General features: G+C 41.2%; 1 protein-coding gene across 2 annotated transcripts in view; it reads left to right on the forward strand.

The window, feature by feature from the left end:
* Positions 1–18,993, forward strand: part of PARN (poly(A)-specific ribonuclease) — a 200,189-nt gene that overhangs the window by 66,571 nt on the left and 114,625 nt on the right. For both annotated transcript variants that reach the window (XM_052655370.1, XM_052655362.1), the window contains exons 19-21: positions 6,694–6,749; positions 7,720–7,806; positions 10,754–10,828. In XM_052655370.1, the coding sequence (XP_052511330.1) occupies positions 6,694–6,749; positions 7,720–7,806; positions 10,754–10,828 (218 nt within the window). The remainder of the gene's footprint in view (positions 1–6,693; positions 6,750–7,719; positions 7,807–10,753; positions 10,829–18,993) is intronic.

Raw genomic sequence — 18,993 nt, forward strand, 5'->3', positions numbered from 1 at the left:
GAGGTAAAGCTTTTTAGGAAGAGATGTGTAGTCTTGAACAAATGCATATGTTTACTCTTTAAATGAAATACTGAGTTTCTAGGTGGAAGAATGAAAAGTTTGGGGGCTGGAGGGTTTTCCTTTTGCTCAGGCAGAACCAGAGTAAACACTGTCCTCTTTTATGAAGACAGGCTGTAACATCAGAAATCCTTCTAGATCATTCAAGCCTGTGTGTATGTGTACAGATCTGACCTTACAGAAAATAAAGCTCTTGTATTCAGATACCTCATTATCTCACTCACCCCTAAGATGCGCCATTTCACAGGGTTTTCCTGGTGGTGATCATGGTGTGTGGCGCGGGTGTGACCGCGAGGCCCGAGGCCCGGGTGGCAGCTGGTTCTGCACTGCAGACGTGGAAAGGTTGTCCTTTGACCTGCAGCAGCATGGCTGTCTTCTCTGCTCCTTCATCCTGGTTGCCTTCCTCAGTCCACCCAAAGCTCTTCTCAGAAAGCAACCTCGTTTCTTATATCTGGATTCTGCCCCGTTGCACGAAGCTATAATTTAATCAGCCCTTAGAGCATTGCCAGAAACTACTGACAAAAGCCTATGTCTGAGATTGTACATCTCGAGTTCTTGCACTAGAGGTGATTCAGGACGCGCGTCCTCATTTGTCCCTTAGAGGCTCACTGTTTCACGTGAGGCTGTGGGAAGAGCTCAGGTTAGAAGCCCAATGTGAGGGGGGTGTGGGCTTCCCAGGTGGCACCAATGGTAAAGAACCTGCCCACCTGCCAGTGCAGGAGATGTAAGACACGTGGGTTCAATCCCTGGGTCAGGAAGATCCCCCGGAGGAAGAAATGGCAAGTTGCTCCAATATTCTTGCCTGGAGAATTCCACAGACAGAGGAGCCTGGCGGGGTTGCACAGTTGGACACAACTGAAGCGTAAGGGGGTACCTGGCAGAGAGAAGGTGAGGCCTTTAGTGTAAGACTAGTAATGGAGAAGGCAGTGGCAACCCCACTTCAGTACTCTCGCCTGGAAAATCCCATGGATGGAGGAGCCTGGTGGGTGGCAGTCCATGGGGGCGCTAAGAGTCGGACACGACTGAGCGACTTCACTTTCATTTTTCACCTTCATGCATTAGAGAAGGAAATGGCAACCCGCTCCAGTGTTCTTACCTGGAAAATCCCAGGGACGGGGGAGCCTGGTGGGCTGCCATCTATGGGGTTGCACAGAGTCAGACATGACTGAAATGACTTAGCAGCAGCAGCAGCAGTAATGGGGCAACTTTGGGTCTGAATCTGTCTCTGCTCCCATGATGGCCAAGGGTAAGCCGCCGGAGCAGGAAAAAGCTGCTTGCTCGTTCCTTGTATGATAGGACTTGGTGCCTGTCCCCCAGATACCAGAGGATCAGAGAAGGCTGAATGTGCCGTAACAAACGCTTATTTTAGTCAGGAACCTTATCCTTTTAAAAAGTAATATATTCTTATTCTGATTGAAGCACAAATTACCCACTTGTAATTCCACCAGCCAAAACAAAACAAAACAAAACAAAATTGTCATTTGGTGTATTTCCTGCTAATGTGTTTTCTATCTCTATTTCATGTATTAATTGAGATAGTACTGTTATATAATTTGGTAACTTAAAAAAAATTCAATAAAGGATTTTTCAAAAGACGTTAACACTAGTGGTTAGCAGCATGGTGTTGCTGGTCTTCAGTGGCGGCTCAGGTGAGCATCGTGGTCCACGTACAGCCTAATCCATGTGTCCGGCCTTCTGTCAGCTGCACAGCCACTGCCCTGCGCTGGGTATTACTGGTTTTTTGCCAATTGTTTCTTTTATTTTTTTCTTTTAAATTTATTTATTTGGCTCTGCCAGGTCTTTGTTGCGGCATGTGGGATCCTTAGGTGAGGCATGTGAACTCCTGTGGGATCATGAGTTGCAGCATGTGGGATCTAGTTCCCTGACCAGGAATCAAACCCAGGGCCCCCCAGCACTGGGAGTGCAGAGTCTTAGATGCTGGACTACCAGGGAAGTCCTGCCGATTGTTTCTTTGAGTGGCCCCAAGTGCAGGTCATTGATCCACTGTCTTTTTCTGCCATCACTTAGCAGCAGTGGAAACCATGCTGCTGCAGGAGCAAAACGAAATATTTCCTTTCGTTTCTGAATAGAATTATTGGCTTTACGTATATGTAGACTCGGTCATGTGGAATTTTAATGAACCGTAATGATCTTTGTGGTTCCCAGAGGTTTGAGCCTCTGTGCAAAATATTCCTGAATCACCTTCAGGACTTCCTGTCTGCATTTAAATGTCATCTTTGCCCTTTATGTTTTCTTGAGCACAGCTGCATAAAGCAGGTTAATACTAGCACTGTTTGCCATCCATTTTCACATTGGACAACTGCAAATGATTCAGATAAGCCGCAGTCCAAGACAAGCTCTTGTGTCATCAAAGAATACCCTTTGACCTTAGTGTACCTCTTTTGAGCTGCTCAGTGTGTCTTGTGCTTGCCAAAATCTGGGTCTGAAGCTTGTTGGTAAGGTCAGAGAATTTTGACAAGTTTGGAGAGTCTGTGTATGTGTGTGCCAGCCTTGGGGTCCGTATTAGAGGCTAAAGCTTGTGATGCCGGAGGGGCTGCTTTGTCGCCAAGTCATAGAAAGGGTTGGACTTTTGCCAGTGATTTGCCAAGAGAGTAGTTTATGCTGTCTTTTTTTTACTTTCTTCTTCAAAATGAGGAAAACAGTGGTCAGCAGTTGTTTCCCCCTATTGACCTCTTGCAGAGGACCTAGCTGTTTGCCACAATTGACCTCCTGGTTTCAGGGAATGGTGGAAGCCTTATGTTATTGCTGCCTGGATGTTGAGGGAGTGCTTGACGTTTGTTGTGATAGTTTTGTGTTTCTAAGTCACAATAATTTCCTGCAAACAAATCATTAAAACTAATACCTTTTTGGAGAAGTTGACACAAGTCATTATTACCCACCTGATCAGTGAATCATCATTTGTGGAAATTAACAGTCTTAAACATACTTTTTTTCTGTGAACCCAGTGATTTTCAGTTCCCAGGTTATGAGTCAGTAGGACTTAGGTGGGTGGGGCCCAGGAATTTGCATTCCTATCAAGATGCCTGTCTGGGGAAACACATTTTGATAAGTGCTCAAGGTTCTAGGCTCTAAGAAGCTTTAAGTCTGAAATGAAATTCTCCTGTGACTATAAGCCTTCTCACATAGTCCAGGTCACAGTGTCACACCACCATGGTCAGAAAAAAATGTCAGCAGATGACTTTCCATGAGTGCCATGCAGCATACGGGCAGCAGAGCTGGGTGGCTGTTCTGGACACAGAGGCACTGTCCACAGCCTATTCTGTGTAGCCTGTTAAGAGGCTGAGCTGAAGTCACCCAGTCTGCTGACTGAATGACCCCCGAGTATGCTGTGCTCCACCCTTGGATCTGTCCGGATGTTTGAAAGCCACACTAAACAACATTGCCAGTATCATCATAGAGCATTAAAAAACTGACAAATGCCCAAAAGGGTAGAATTTATTTTATAGCATCTAGAATGTGAACATGAGTCATGTAGTGTACTGGGATAGAATCCCAATGTATGATTGGCCCTTATATCAGATGGGAACTTTAATTTTAGTCTTTGACAGAATCATTGTCAGTCCTTCAGAGAATAAGTGCAAAAATAGTGTTTCATCAGGAAGCTTGCAGGAACGTGGCCAGGGCCTCACACAGTCTTGTGTGTCTCTACCAAATTATAGCCGCCCTGAATCTTCACTGAAATAAAAATAACATTTCCTGCAAGCGATGGTCCGAGAGTGTTTCCAATATCTGCAGATGAAAGGCCTTCTGGGAGAGACTGTTCTTCAATACAGTTCACAGGGAAGGAGCATCCTTTCATGTGCTTGTCAGTATTTCTGCTCGCCTAGTGCATTTCTCATGCGTTGAAATGAAAACTGTTTGGTCAGATGAACCACACACGAGGTGTTTTATCAGATCATCCCAGGGTGTCAGTGTAGGCCATCTGACAGCCAGTCAGTATGAGGGGTGCATGCAATGAAATGTTTTAATTTTCCCTCAAAAGGGCAGGCGGGGATGCTTCCAGTGCAGTGGCCTGCAAACCGTCTGGCCTAAAAGGAGAGGGAGGCCCTCGGCGAGTTGACTTTGGGTCTGTTCCACAAACGCTCAGCTCCAGTTTTAGAATCGGTTTCCCAGTTGCATGGGGTGCTGTCAGCCAAGTCACAGACAGAATTGGTTTGCGTGTTCCTCCAGGGTTTGGGGTGATTTGCTTCTCTGTAAAGCCCAGACATGAAGGTGTAGGGATGAGTGAGAAGGGCTATTAATATAATTCATTTGGAAGGGGTTTCTATTTAGTTAAAGTATTGAATAAGCAAATGAGGTAGTATAGGATTAACTAACTTAAAAAAAATCTTTTGAGTGTTTCTGCTGAGAATAAATTTTTACTGAGTTTAAACAGAAATGATAACTTATAATCGAGATGAAATATTAAAGGACAAACAGCCAGTGTAACACTTGACGAAATGTATCTTTAAAATTAAGAAAATATATATTTACATGGCAAGAGAACTGGGGAAGTGTGCTTTTAAATGTCATCCTTGTTTGTATTTATAAGACAATAGATTTTCTAAACTTGGTGAGGCCTCATGACCTTTAGAGGAAAACAGTATTTTTAAAAGAAATAAAGCGGCTACACACTCAAACTTGTGATTTTGCTTTATATTGGTCTCCCCACAGCAGGTGGGGTAGTGCACAGGATATACAGGATTGATTCTACCGGTGTTTTCAGTTGAACTTTCTCTAAGAAAATCTCTATAGTTATTCCCCCTGGGCCTATCAGTTCTGGTAGCCTCTGTTTTCTTTTTTAGTTTAAAAAATAATCACAAAAGGATTTTTGAAGAACATAACTCAGTTTCCCAAAATCATTGGCTGTTTTTTTTCAGAGCAGGGAGTGGGGAGTATTTTTTATTTTCGGTTTAATGATATTGGGTGTTTTACAAAGCTGTCACAATAGTATAAAATGTGCTTTTAAAAAAATCAAAAATTGGCCTGCAAGTTACTGATGTTTTGAATTTTTTGAAAGTTATCTTGAAATTAATTCTGTTGGAATGATGATCTATAATTTATCCACCCACACACGTCGTTGAATCTGGAGGTTGATTTTGATTACTGGTGCCTTTGAAGGTAGAACAGTGAACATCTTGTTGATTCAGTTTTTATTCTTCTGTTGAAGTTTGGGTACACAATTTATTTTTGTAGTGGTTGATATGTTTCTTCAACTTTTACTGAAAGTTGTTTTTGTTTTTGTTTTTTTTTTTTTGGTGTAGAGTTGGGAGCCATCTCTCAGTTTACTAAATGGAAAACTGAGAATTATGTGAACCATAAAAATATTGATCCTTCTAACCCAGGACTAACTCATCAGGTTCTGGTTGTCAGTAGTAATAACAACCACTTTCGAGGGGAATCTATGCTTTTATATGTCTCATTGTTTTCTGGCATTGCAGGCAGTATCGATTAAACTGGGTGAACCAGATCCAGAAAAGTACACTTGAGCCTAAATTAGTGAACTAAAAATAAATTTGGTTTCTTAGCCATAGGATTTGGTTTATTAAATTGTAGGCTAGGCAACAAGTCCTCAAACCGCAGAGTACCAGGACTTTGTTTTTTCTGGCATTCACAGAACAGTGGTATTCATGCTGATGGCTCCATTTGTAAACTGGATCATGCCCTGCCTGGCTTTTGAATGCCTGGTAATAATGTGCCTTAATTGCAGGTCAGTGAAGCCAAACTAATTGCTTGTTGGGCACTTGGATTGCCTTTTTAATTTGCTGTATAATGCAATCGCTACCAGAAATGCATAATATGCCGTTATCTAAATAAAACTCATTAAAATCATCTTACAGACAACAGAATGCCTGATATTTTGCCCACAATCTTGCAAATAAAAGCAAATTGAATGGCATTATGGAGCGCTGTAATTTAGAAGCACTCTTCTAAAAAGTGCCTTTGTATCCATTTAAAAAGTATACATAAATGACTGCTGTGATTTCTATCAGTGTGATAGGTTTTTTGTTTGTTTGTTTTTACCAAGGATTATTTTGCTTCATGCTTTTAATATGTTTTAAATGGGAGTAATGACAGTTCACCCAGTAAGATTAGTACTCATCCAATGATCGCATTTCAGTTTAAAAAAAGAAGAAAAGACAGACACTGGTGACACATTCCTAGCTCACAAAGCACCGGTCCATAGGGGTTACCTTTACGATTTGTGGGGACAGTTGTTCAAGGGGGTTAAGATGGTTGGCACGCTGTAGGGCTCATTTTCTCTCAGTTTTTCTGGACTAACAGGGCAGTTCAGCAGAGGACTTCCTTTCGACTCTTTGATGACTAATTTTATTCATTTAGCTAATATTTATTAAGTAGCTCCTGAGTGCCAGGAACTGTTGTAGGTGTTGGGGATACCAGTTTTTGTTTTCTATTTATAATAAATACTTCAGACTCAGGAAGTGTCCTCAGTCGTGTCTGACTAATATTTAGCCCTAGAGAAAGATGTGAAGTGGATCTTAAGAATCTACAAAATGATTTTAGATATAAGGTAGTATAATTAAGGAGCTTCTATGAAAGAATTTTCTAGATGTTTTTATCAGTTGCTTTTTTTAAGAAGTTAGTCCATTATCCATTTTCCTTTTCTTTTGGTAGGTTATTTCTTATGAGAGTCATGGATATCCCGTATCTAAACTTGGAAGGACCAGACTGTAAGTGAATTTTTATTTTCTCATTGCATCTGCACATTTAAGTGTGTGGTCTGGAAAGGATAACAGGAACAGAATTACTGAAGAAAGAGCTTTATTCACTTAAAAATAGCCAGTGATTTTGTGGTTGATATGAATAGTATGCCTAAGTTAATGTTACCCTTGGGCCTTGATTAACCCATCTCTTTACTTGTATTTTCCAGTTTATACATGAGTTGAATTAAAAAATATATATATCTTCTCATCATTACTTCATTTTCACTCAGCACTCTGAGTTCATGATTTTCTATAAATACATTGTATGTGTAATAGATTTCAAGATGTACTAGCCGTGATAATAACAGTACATTTTCTATTTTCCAGTTGTTTGAGTATGTATATATTTAAGTTTTGTGGTTAGGGTTTTTTTTCTCTCTTTGAAGACCTCGGACAACCACGCTGTTTGAGAGGTGGTTGTCGCTTCCGATTGTTCTTTTCCATTGCACTTTTTGTAGCCTTGGTAAATTTCCTTAATATATGCCATAGGCAGATAGAAACAGAGGAATTACACTTTATACACGACGATAATAATCACTGCAGTAGAAGTTTGAGGACATTCTGTGTTGCACTTCGTATTAATTTTAATGCTCAAACTTGTCACCCTTGCAGCAGTTCTGTGAGCTGAGTCTTGTCATCCCCAGGAAATAACCACAAGTGGCTAGGCCTCTGGCTCTGAGTTGCACAACCAAGTGGTGGGTGTGGGATTAGAAAACAAGATTGTGACTCAGGACTACGTCTCTTCAAACAGTCCATTCAGTTTGGACAGTGCATTTTTTTTTTAAGTTAAATAAACATGGACATTAAGGCTCATTTGGTAATTGCAAGGCTTTCATAATGATTCTCCAAGTTAGCCTGGGCTCAGTTTCATTGACGAACCACTGGTCAGGTGTCCCCTTTTCAGCCATCAACCTTTCATCAAAAATTTGTTTTGTAGTGCAGCCTAAACGTGATCACGTCCTCCATGTGACATTCCCCAAAGAATGGAAAACCAGTGACCTTTACCAGCTTTTCAGTGCCTTTGGTAAGTCAAGGATAAGTATAGATGTTTTTTTAGGGTCCTGCTCCTCTTACGGTCTAGGTAGTCAGAGTATGTAGATGGCTTTAGCTTGGACATAAAAGAGGATTAATATGCAAAGTTTTCATCTCACTCAGAGAGTTTTTGGAGCTTGGTATGCTGCTTTCTTATGCCAATATGATCTGAGGACTTTTTGCTAGCATCCCACAGCAGAGCTCTGTTACTCATCTATATCCATGGAAATCAAGAACAGTTGGCCCCTTACTGTCGACCCATGGGGAAGAAGTCTAGGCTGAATCATTGTTAAGATGAAATGGAAAGAGAATGCCTGTTTCATAAGGGCAGGCAGTTGCTGCTCAATATCGAATAGTCCAGCAGAAAAGCACAGGTGTTTGAGAGGACCAAGTATGGGGTAGGTTCTTCTGTTACCTTTTTTATCAGGTCAGGTGATTAGATTAAATTGAACAGTCTTCTGATTAGGGTTTATAAAGGCCATTCTGATTGTAAGTCTTCAGCAGTGTCTCTTAATTTTAACAAATAAAGTATTTAGACTGTCATCCCTGGAGATTCATGATTAAAATGGAAGCAGCAAAAACCTGAATGTCTAATAATAAGCCTGTTTAGTGAATGTTAATGTGTCTCCCCAACAGCTTAATATGTAGCAGTTTTAGAAAGAGTTGAAGAGTTTGTTAAAAGATGGTAAAATGTTTGTATTTTAGCATTCAGAGTAAAATGCAGATACAAAGTAGAATTCCTATATAACTAACATCATTTTTGTTGAAATCAAACTGAAAGGATGCACCTTGCTCTTATCACTGAATGTTTTAGATAGGATTTTTTTCTTCCTCTTTGTGCTTTTCAATATTTCTTAAAATAAACATACATTAGCTTTTATAAGTACAAAACATTGTGCAGTTTTTAGGAATGTAAGTGTATGCAAGTGTATTTCTGGCAAGTCATCCTAATCTTTGCAGATAGTTTAAATGACTTCTGAAATTATAGTCCTGCTTTTTAACTTAAATGCAGTGAGATTTCACAGTACATTCCTTTGGTAAGCTTTGGATGTTGTTTCCCATCTTGTGTTGCTCTTACCCCTATTTACTTAAACTTTAATTGGCTATATTCATCAGGACGCTCTGAGTAGAATATTTTTCATTTTAATTAAAGAAAGGTTAGCTGTGGGATATTGAACAGGTAACCTCTGTGTTTCCTCCTTGGAGATGATGATGGTGATGTTGCTGCCTATTTAATAGGCTTGTCAGGATGATCAAATGAGCTGATCCGTGGAATGCATTCAGAATAGTATGTGGCCTAGAGTAGCTACTTGAGAAACGTTAATTATTGTTGTTGAGTCACTAAGTCATGTGCATCTCTTTGCAGCCCCATGGACTGTGGCCCACCAGGCTCCTCTGTCTCTGGGATTTCCCAGGCAAGAGTACTGGAGTGGGGTGCCACTTCCTCCCCCAGGGGATCCACATCTCCTGCATTGGCAGGTGGATTCTTTCCCACTGAGCCACCTGGGAAGCCCACACACACTATTTGTCTAGAAAAAACATACAGGGTAGAGAGCTAAGGAAGTAATGGTAGTGACTTTTGTAATCGAGAAAGTCCTGGCACCCCATGGTGCAGCAGGAAGTGAAAGTTCTTTCCTGTGAAGGAGACGCAAAGCAGCTTTCAAGTATTCCGAAGCCTTCAAAAATTTTAATAGATAATAAGACATTTTTTCATCACTAAGTTTTGGTGATGTTTCGCCATTAAAAAAAATTCATTCCAGTCTTCCGTGTTTTTTCGGGAAGAGGGTAGTGGGTAGATCTCTGCTTGCCCCTGGGTTTTCTCCAGCTCCCGGCGCTCTGCTCCTCTCCCCCTCTGTCCACTCTCCTGCATTCCATTCTGTTTGCGTTTCGCCTTTGGAGAGGACTTGTCTCTGTATGTGAAAGTCATTTCGTGCCACTATACTGCCTTCTGTCCCTCTGTGTTTTTCTTTTCTGTATTGGTCTGTCTTGGTTTCCTCTCTCTGATGCCTTCTTCTACTCGTCCTTTATCCCCTATCTGTTTTTCGTTATTTGAGTTCTTTCCCTGGCCTTGAGATCAGCATTGACTTTTTCTTATTTCTTACACACATGCTCTCTGGTTTTTACTAGTGATCCTTTTAAAAATATACCAGGTTCATGGACTTTTAGTCTTTTAGTACATGAACCTGGCATAGTCCTTCATTTATTTAAGTAATTAGTTTTCATTTGCTTATTTTCAGTCCTGACTCCAGCAGTGAAAGTGCCGAATCCTAACGACTAGACCACCAGGGAACTCTCTACTCCTGATCTTGATTGGAAAAAAGTCTCTAACCCTGGCAGGAGATTGGGTTGAATGGTAAACTGCCTCAGGATTTAATCCAGAAGGATCTTTTTTTGTTTGTTTGTTTTTAAAACAAACGTTAGAAGATTCTTCTGGTTTTCCTGGTTTATCTGCTTTCTTGAAGTTTTAACTGTAGCAGCTACTATGATCGGAGGAGGCAGTGGCAACCCACTCCAGTACTCTTGCCTGGAAAGTCCCATGGATGGAGGAGCCTGGTGGGCTGCAGTCTATGGGGTCTCGAAGAGTCAGACATGACTGAGAGATTTCATTTTCACTTTTCACTTTCATGCATTGGAGAAGGAAATGGTAACCCACTCCAGTGTTCTTGCTTGGAGAATCCCAGGGACAGTGGAGCCTGGTGGGCTGCCGTCTATGGGGTCGCACAGAGTCGGACACGACTGAATTGACTTAGCAGCAGCAGCTACTATGATAGATTTAAGTTTTATTTCTCTGTAGTGCTGAGATTTTGATCATCTTTTAAACTAACACCTCATCTCTCTTTAAATTGATGGATGTTCTGAAATATGTCAGATATACAAATGGAATCTGAGAGCTATCTAAATGGCTAAATGCTTACTTTGCTTTTAATTCAATATTTCAGGTAACATTCAGATATCTTGGATTGATGACACATCAGCATTTGTTTCTCTCAGCCAACCTGAACAAGTGCCAATTGGTAAGTGTGTTGGGCCTTTGTTTGGTGTATTGATTAAAAATGAGAGCTTGCCCACTTCCCAGTCTAGATGCTGTGGTGTTCAGTCAACTGATTCACAAACATTGCTGCCTGGTTTGTTTTGAGCTTGTCTCTGAAATGAAGTAATTAGTAAGTATCGCATTTAGATGAAAAAATAAGACAAATATATAGATTCTTTAGATATACTCTATCGTATATCTTTCATTTTTCTGTTCCCTTCCTATAGCCCTTTTTCGAAAATGATTTGTATGTTTACTTTGAAGGATAGAAATAGCAAGTTGAGAGGAATGGGGAATACCAGATGGTGATTCCTATATTGACCTGTTTGCCTCTATACTTTTCCCATTTATTTTATAACTTTTTGCAATTCACTTATTTCATTAAACTGGTATCAAATACTTGTTTTTACAAACAAACTGAAAGATACTCTAGCTGCTTCTAAATTAGGATTATAAAAAGGTCGAATACCAACTCTCTTATAACATTGGACCCTAAATAATTTTGATTTTAACCATCACAAAACATCCTATATTCTTAGGATGTAAAGCTATTGAAGAAAATATGTATTGTTCACCTACTTCTTCACATAGATTTCAAGTTCCCTGGTGCAAATAATAAAAACGTATGAAAATGTTAAGTATGCTGATTAACATTTTCTTCTTATTAAATGAAGTGCCACAGACTAAAAGTATATAATTCTGACTGATGTATGAGCAGAATATAAGCAGTTTTATATGAAAATTTCTACAAATACACAAATTCAGGTCAAATATTTTTTGGTATTTAAAAATAGATATATAACCATCACAGGAATATATGCCGTGTTATAGAAATGGAAAGTTTAGGCTCTGGAATCATATTGCCGCACTACCTATAGTGTGACCTTGGGCAAGTTCTTTAATAAGCTTCTGCTTATCTTTATAAACTGAGGACAATGTTACGGATTTTCTAGGATTGTTGTGAGGATTACACGAGATGATTATGTATATAAAGCTGGCATTGCTTGGAACTTTCATGGTGGTTATTTCGAAGTAGATTTCAACGTGAAAGGCACTGCAGGAGCTTGTGGCACTAGGAACAGTACTGGATACAGGGTGTGAATTATATTGCTATCAACAGTTACATGTCTTCATATTTGCTTATCTGTGACCTATCCCCCCACAATCCTTAGAAAGACAGTTTACATGGAATCCGAAGGGAACGGGTTATTAGAAAGCTAAGGATGACTTCAAGTGTGGGGCAAGGACCTTGAGATTAAGATGGTTGTGAGACTTCAAGAAATTAGGCCGTGCAGTGGGAGCAAAGGGGACGCACAAGCTTTCAAGTCACACTGACATGGGAACTAGCCTGCCTCTGCCACCTGTCAGCCACGCACCTCGAGGCATGCCATGTAAATTCTAAGCCACAGGCTCCTCACTGGAGAGATGGAGATGGTGATAGTTACTTTGTAAAATGATACCGCACAGTATCTGTCTGTCTATTTAATTTGGCTGCTCTGGGTCTCAAGTTGTGGCGCTCTGGGTCTCAAGTTGTGGCACTCAGGATCTTTGATCTTTGTTGTGGCATGCAGGATCTTTAGTTGTAGCATATGAACTCTTTGAAGCTTGTGGGATGTAGTTATCCAACCAGCGGCTCTCCAGCCCCTGCACTGGGAGCTCGGAGTCTTAGCCCCTGGACCACCAGGGAATCTCCAAGATCACAGATTTTAAGTTCCCAGCAAAGAGCCTGGCACTCCATCAGCAGTGCCAGACAATTGGTAGTATTTATCATGACACTGCTTGGCCTCCCTCACTGTGTGTAAATCTGGAATCTGTAAGACACTAGTGAGTAGTATTTACTTGAAAGTGCAAGCGTAATTCCTTGTTTATGGGTAAGAGGTGTCAAAGCCTCTTTTAACGTGCCTGTTATACTGTATTTGATGTCCCGTAATGAATATTCCCTTACTTATTTTTGCATCTTTCAATAGTATAGTAGCTTTTACGCTCGATATTTTATTCAGTGATACCTGAAATCAAGCTAGATTTCAGAATCACGTAGCCACAGAAGTCCTCTGATTTGTTCATTGCCCATCTTATTCACCACTGGGGGCTTCCCTGGTGGCCCAGATGATGAAGAATCTGCCTGCAATGCAGGAGACCTGGGTTTAATCCCTGGGTCAGGAAGATCCCCTGGAAAAAGGAATGGCTACCCACTCCAGTGTTCTTGCTTGGAGAATTCCATGGACAGAGGAGCCTGGCGGGCTACAGTCCATAGAGTTGCAAAGAGTCAGACACAACTGAGTGACTGAGACACAAATACAGTCACCACTGGATCCCCTTCTCATGCCTGGTGTGTGAATGGGCCATGCAGGGAGTTGGCCAAGATGAAATTGTGACCTTTTTACCTCTTTTCCTCCTAGGTTAAGAAGTCAGGTGACTGTTTTTTTTTTTAATTCCTTCTCTTCTTTATTTTTTATTTAATTATTATTATTTTTATTTGGGGGATCTTTGTTGCGGCATGTGGGCTTTCTCTAGTTTTGGCGCACTGGGACTACTCTCTAGTTGCAGTGTGCTCACTCCTTGCAGCGGCTTCTCTTGTTGCAGAGCGTGGGCTTTAGAGCCTGAGGGCTTAGTAGTTGCAGCACATGGGCTTAGTTGCCCAACCAGGGATCACACCTCTGTTCCTCCTTTGGAAGGCGGATTCTTAACCAGTGGACCACCAGGAAAGTCGTGTGACCTGTCTTTTGATACATGCAGCTTTACTAAGCAAGTCTAATATTCCACCATAGTCTCTCTTCTGACAGAAAAGACAACTCTTAACATAAATACCTGGCCATTTGCATGTACTGTTCCTATGACTGCAGTTTTCTTGGCCAGGAGCCGTCTTTTACTCAACCATCCTCTTCCTCCAGAAGCCTGGCTCTGTCCTACTTCTGTCCTCAGCTCAGCCTCGACACCGTGTCTCCAGGTATTTTCTCAGGCTCCTTTTACAGTGGTTTGGACCCTGTTCTCTGTACGGAGCCTGATACCCTTTCTTACCATACCTTGCTTCCCTGGTTGTCTTCCCAGAGGGACTGGAAACTCTCTGAGAGCAGGGACCTTATCTCTTGTTTGCCATTGTGTTTTCAGGGTTTCGAGTTTTAGTGTCTGATGTTAGAAGTGTATGTTACATAGCTGTTGAGCTGAATAAATGCCATTCAAGGTGTCATGACTTAGAAATGCCTTTCTGCATTTGCTGGGTGTATCTCGTGTCTCAGGCGTTGTGCTGTGATTTCTGAAACAATGCAAATATTTCACTGAAAGACAGTGTAGAATTAGTTTTTCATCATGGTGATTTTACCGATGAGCAAGACCCAAGGTGTTTAATATGCTGCAAATCCTGTTAATGTTATCTTAAACAAATTACTTATGCATTTCAGCGGAAACACAGGGCCTGTTAGATCAATAACATAACATTGGAAAAATCATTAAATGCCTATTTATATAGCAGCTCATAATGGCTTCTTTGGCTCAGTTACAAACTTGTTTTTGATTTACATTTAAGGAGTTGCTTTTTTACTGACACCTGTCTTTTTTTTTTATTTCTTCATCATGCTGAGTCTAATCAAGATTTCTTCAGAGCATTTTCATGACTATGACAGCTCTTTCTCAGGTCTATCAAAATGATTAAAACTCTTCTCCTGAGTGTCATTTAGTATGATTCCTGTTGCTTTTTGTTTCTTCACATGCTTCCCCTCTGCCTGGGAAGACAGCCTGTGGCCAGTGTGGGACTTGACGCCATGGAGGAGATCACTTAGCCTCATTGTTTGCCAATTTTTCTCAGAGTCATTGAATAAGAAATCACCTGTAATGGTCACATCTGAATAACTCAGACATGTTTAGGATTTTTATATACCTAATTCAGTCTTGTTAAATGGGAGAAAGAGCTCAACAACATTTCAAATGTACTGGCTCTTCCTAGTCTTATTCTCAATATTTAGACATTGTCTTATGTGTCCTTAGGCTCCTCTGTCCATGGAATTCTCCAGGCAAGAATACTGGAGTGGGTAGCCATTCCCTTCTCCAAGGGGATCTTCCTGACCCAGGGATTGAACCCTGGTCTCCTGCAGTACAGGCAGATTCTTTACAGTGTGAGCTACCAGGGAAGCCCCTTATATACATTATAAGGCATTATCCCTCTGCCTGTAATTCTTATAGAAATAGCTTGAGGAAAATTAGCTTTTCATTTGTTTTGAAAGTCAGAGTTTGGAGCACACCATGAATACTACAGAGAAATGTTAAAAAGCAAAAATTGATGGAGGCACTGTAGAACAGGTAAAAAAAACCTAGTGGTTATTTTGTAAAGCCAGCCCCCATTCAGGGAGTTACAGAAATTCCTGATACGCTGCCTTGGGAGCCTGTTCATGATGTGTTTATGGGGATGGGTAGGTACCTGGCTTTACAGCTTCACTTCAGTCCCTAGTATGAGTGTGTTTATGTTAAACCATGCGTTTAAAAGCCCAGCTTGTGATTGTGCTGAACAGATAAACATCAGAGTTGTGATGTGGTTTTTGAGGTGATTATTCAGTACTGGATTTCCAAAGAGGCTGCTTATAACTTTAAACTTCACCTGTGCTTTTTGTTAACCTTTTAAAGTTTACCGAATCTGTCAGTCAGTTCAGTCGCTCAGTCGTGTCCGACTCTTCGCGACCCCATGAATCACAGCACGCCAGGCCTCCCTGTCCATCACCACCTCCCGAAGTTCGTTCATACTCACGTCCCTCGAGTCCGTGATGCCATCCAGCCATCTCATTCTCTGTCATCCCCTTTTCCTCCTGCCCCCAGTCCCTCCCAGCATCAGAGTCTTTTAGAGGTACTCATTTGTGGGATTGATTTGTCTTCTCGTTTTTCCTCAGTCACTCTAGGTTCCTGACTTTGTTGCTCTTTTCAAAGAACCAGCTTTTGGCTGACTTCATTTTTCTCTGTTGTTTGCTGGTGTCTATTTTGTTGGTTTCTGCATTGTTGTTTTCTTTTTTTTAAGTTGCTTTGGATTTACTTTGCTCTTCTTTTCCAGTTTCTTGAAGTAGAAAGTTATGTGCTTTTTTATTCCCCCCTGTCTTCTAAAATATTTTTGAGCCTGGCTTCTGATAGCTTAGCCAGTGATCAGTCAGATGTGCTTGAACATCTTGAGCCATTAAGGCTTTCTGCTTTTGCCAGCAAGGTTTGGGAATTTCAGCATCCCACCTTCAAGCAGTTCATAAGTCTGCCCCAGTTTTCACTTTGGGGTGGACCTTCTTTCTCCAGTGTGAGTGCACAAGGCCTCACACCCAGCCAACAGTGTGTATGTAGCTAAGATCCTCTCCCAGTCATTGATTTTGGCCTCTTTTTGGTTCTGATACAAGCATTTAAAGCTATAAGTTACCTCAAAGCACCGTTTCAGGTACATCCCATCAACTGTACTTTGTGTTTGCATTATTGTTAAGTTAGACACATTTTCTAAAGGCTATTTGAAGTGAAGTGAAGTCACTCAGTCATGTCCTACTCTTTGTGACCCCGTGGACTGTAGCCCACCAGGCTCCGCCGTCCCTGGAATTCTCCAGGCAAGAACACTGGAGTGGGTTGCCATTTCCTTCTCCAGGGGATCTTCCCAACCCAGGGATCCAACCCTGGTCTCCCACATTGCTGCTGCTGCTGCTGCTAAGTCACTTCAGTCGTGTCCGACTCTGTGTGACCCCATAGACGGCAGCCCACCAGGCTCCCCCGTCCCTGGAATTCTCCAGGCAAGAATACTGGAGTGGGTTACCATTTCCTTCTCCAATGCATGAAAGTGAAAAGTGAAACTGAAGTTGCTCAGTCGTGTCCAACCCTCAGCAACCCCATGGACTGCAGCCTTCCAGGCTTCTCCGTCCATGGGATTTTCCAGGCAAGAGTACTGGAGTGGGGTGCCATTGCCTTCTCTTAACCTCTGAGCTACCAGGGAAGGCTCCTTTAACCAGGGATTATTGGGAAGGGTGTTGTTTAATTTCCAAGTACTTCGAATTTTCCTAGATTTCTTATTGTTACTACTAACAATTTAATTGTGTTGTGATTAGAAATTTTACTATGATTTCATTCCTTTTAAATGCAGTGAAATTTGCTTTATAGCCTCGCATAAAATATGACTTGTCTTGCTGAACATACTGTGTACACTTGTAAAGAATGTAAATGCTGTGGGATAAGGTTTGATCTATAAATATCACTATTGTTCAGATATTGTATCTTTACTGACGTTTTATTTAGTAATTCTATCCATTTTTGAGAGAAGGTGTTAAACTCTCGTATGATTGTGGAAGTGTCTATTTGCCCGTTTCATTTTGTCACTTTTCATGTCATATATTTTGAAGCTGTTATAATTGTTTTATCTTTCAGATAAATTCATTCATTTGTCATTATGAAATGCCTGTCTTTATCTTCTGTGTTGCTGTTATTTTTAAGTCTAATCTAATATTAATATAGTTAGTCTTTTTTATGTTTGGTAAATCCTTTATGGTGTATCCTTTTTCTTCCATTTTTTATGAGCCCATCTATGTATACATAAAATAATCTCTTGTATTTACAGACAGCGCACAGTTCGGTCTTGCATTTTTAAAAAATCCATTCTGATAACTCTGACGTTTTATTGGAGTATTTAGTTCATTGATGTTTAGTGTAATTATTTCCGTGCTTCAGTTCAGTTCAGTCACTCAGTCGTGTCCGACTCTGCGACCCCATGACTCACAGCATGCCAGGCCTCTCCGTCCATCACCAACTCCCTGAGATCACTCAGACTCATGTTCATCGAGTCCGTGATGCCATCCAGCCATCTCATCCTTGGTTGTCCCCTTCTCCTCCTGCCCCCAATCCCTCCCAGCATCAGAGTCTTTTCCAATGAGTCAACTCTTCACATGAGGGGGCCAAAGTACTGGAGTTTCAGCTTTAGCATCACTCCTTCCAAAGAAATCCCAGGACTGATCTCCTTCAGAATGGACTGGTTGGATCTCCTTGCAGTCCAAGGGACTCTCAAGAGTCTTCTCCAACACCACAGTTCAAAAGCATCAATTCTTTGGCGCTCAGCCTTCTTCACAGTCCAACTCTCACATCCATATATGACCACAGGAAAAACCATAGCCTTGACTTAGATGGACCTTAGTCGGAAAGTAATGTCTCTGCTTTTGAACATACTATCTAGGTTGGTCATAACTTTTCTTCCAAGGAGTAAGCGTCTTTTAGTCACATGGCTGCAATCACCATCTGCAGTGATTTTGGAGGCCAAAAAATAAAGTCTGACACTGTTTCCACTGTTTCCCCATCTATTTCCCATGAAGTGATGGGACCGGATGCCATGATCTTTGTTTTCTGAATGTTGAGCTTTAAGCCAACTTTTTCACTCTCTTGTTTCACTTTCATCAAGAGGCTTTTTAGTTCCTCTTCACTTTCTGCCATAAGGGTGGTATCATCTGCATATCTGAAGTTATTGATATTTCTCCCAGCAATCTTGATTGCAGCTTGTGCTTCTTCCAAACCAGCGTTTCTCATGATGTACTCTGCATAGAAGTTAAATAAGCAGGGTGACAATATACAGCCTTGACATACTCCTTTTCCTATTTGGAACCAGTCTGTTGTTCCATGTCCAGTTCTAACTGTTGCTTCCTGACCTGCATATAGGTTTCTCAAGAGGCAGGTCAGGTGGTCTGATATTCCCATCTCTTTCAGAATTTTCCACAGTGTATTGTGATCCATACAGTCAAAGGCTTTGGCATAGTCAATCAAGCAGAAACAGATGTTTTTCTGGAACTCTCTTGCTTTTTCCATGATCCAGCAGATGTTGGCAATTTGATCTCTGGTTCCTCTGCCTTTTCTAAAACCAGCTTGAACATCAGGGAGTTCATGGTTCACGTATTGCTGAAGCCTGGCTTAGAGAATTTTGAGCATTGCTTTACTAGCATGTGAGATGAGTGCAATTGTGCGGTAGTTTGAGCATTCTTTGGCATTGCCTTTCTTTGGGATTGGAATGAAAACTGACCTTTTTCAATCCTGTGGCCACTGCTGAGTTTTCCAAATTTGCTGGCATATTGACTGCAGCACTTTCACAGCATCATCTTTCAGGATTTGAAATAGCTCAACTGGAATGCCATCAGCTCCACTAGCTTTGTTCGTAGTGATGCTTTCTAA

The sequence above is a fragment of the Budorcas taxicolor genome, chromosome 2, assembly GCF_023091745.1.
Source record: "Budorcas taxicolor isolate Tak-1 chromosome 2, Takin1.1, whole genome shotgun sequence".
Taxonomy (NCBI): Eukaryota; Metazoa; Chordata; class Mammalia; order Artiodactyla; family Bovidae; genus Budorcas; species Budorcas taxicolor.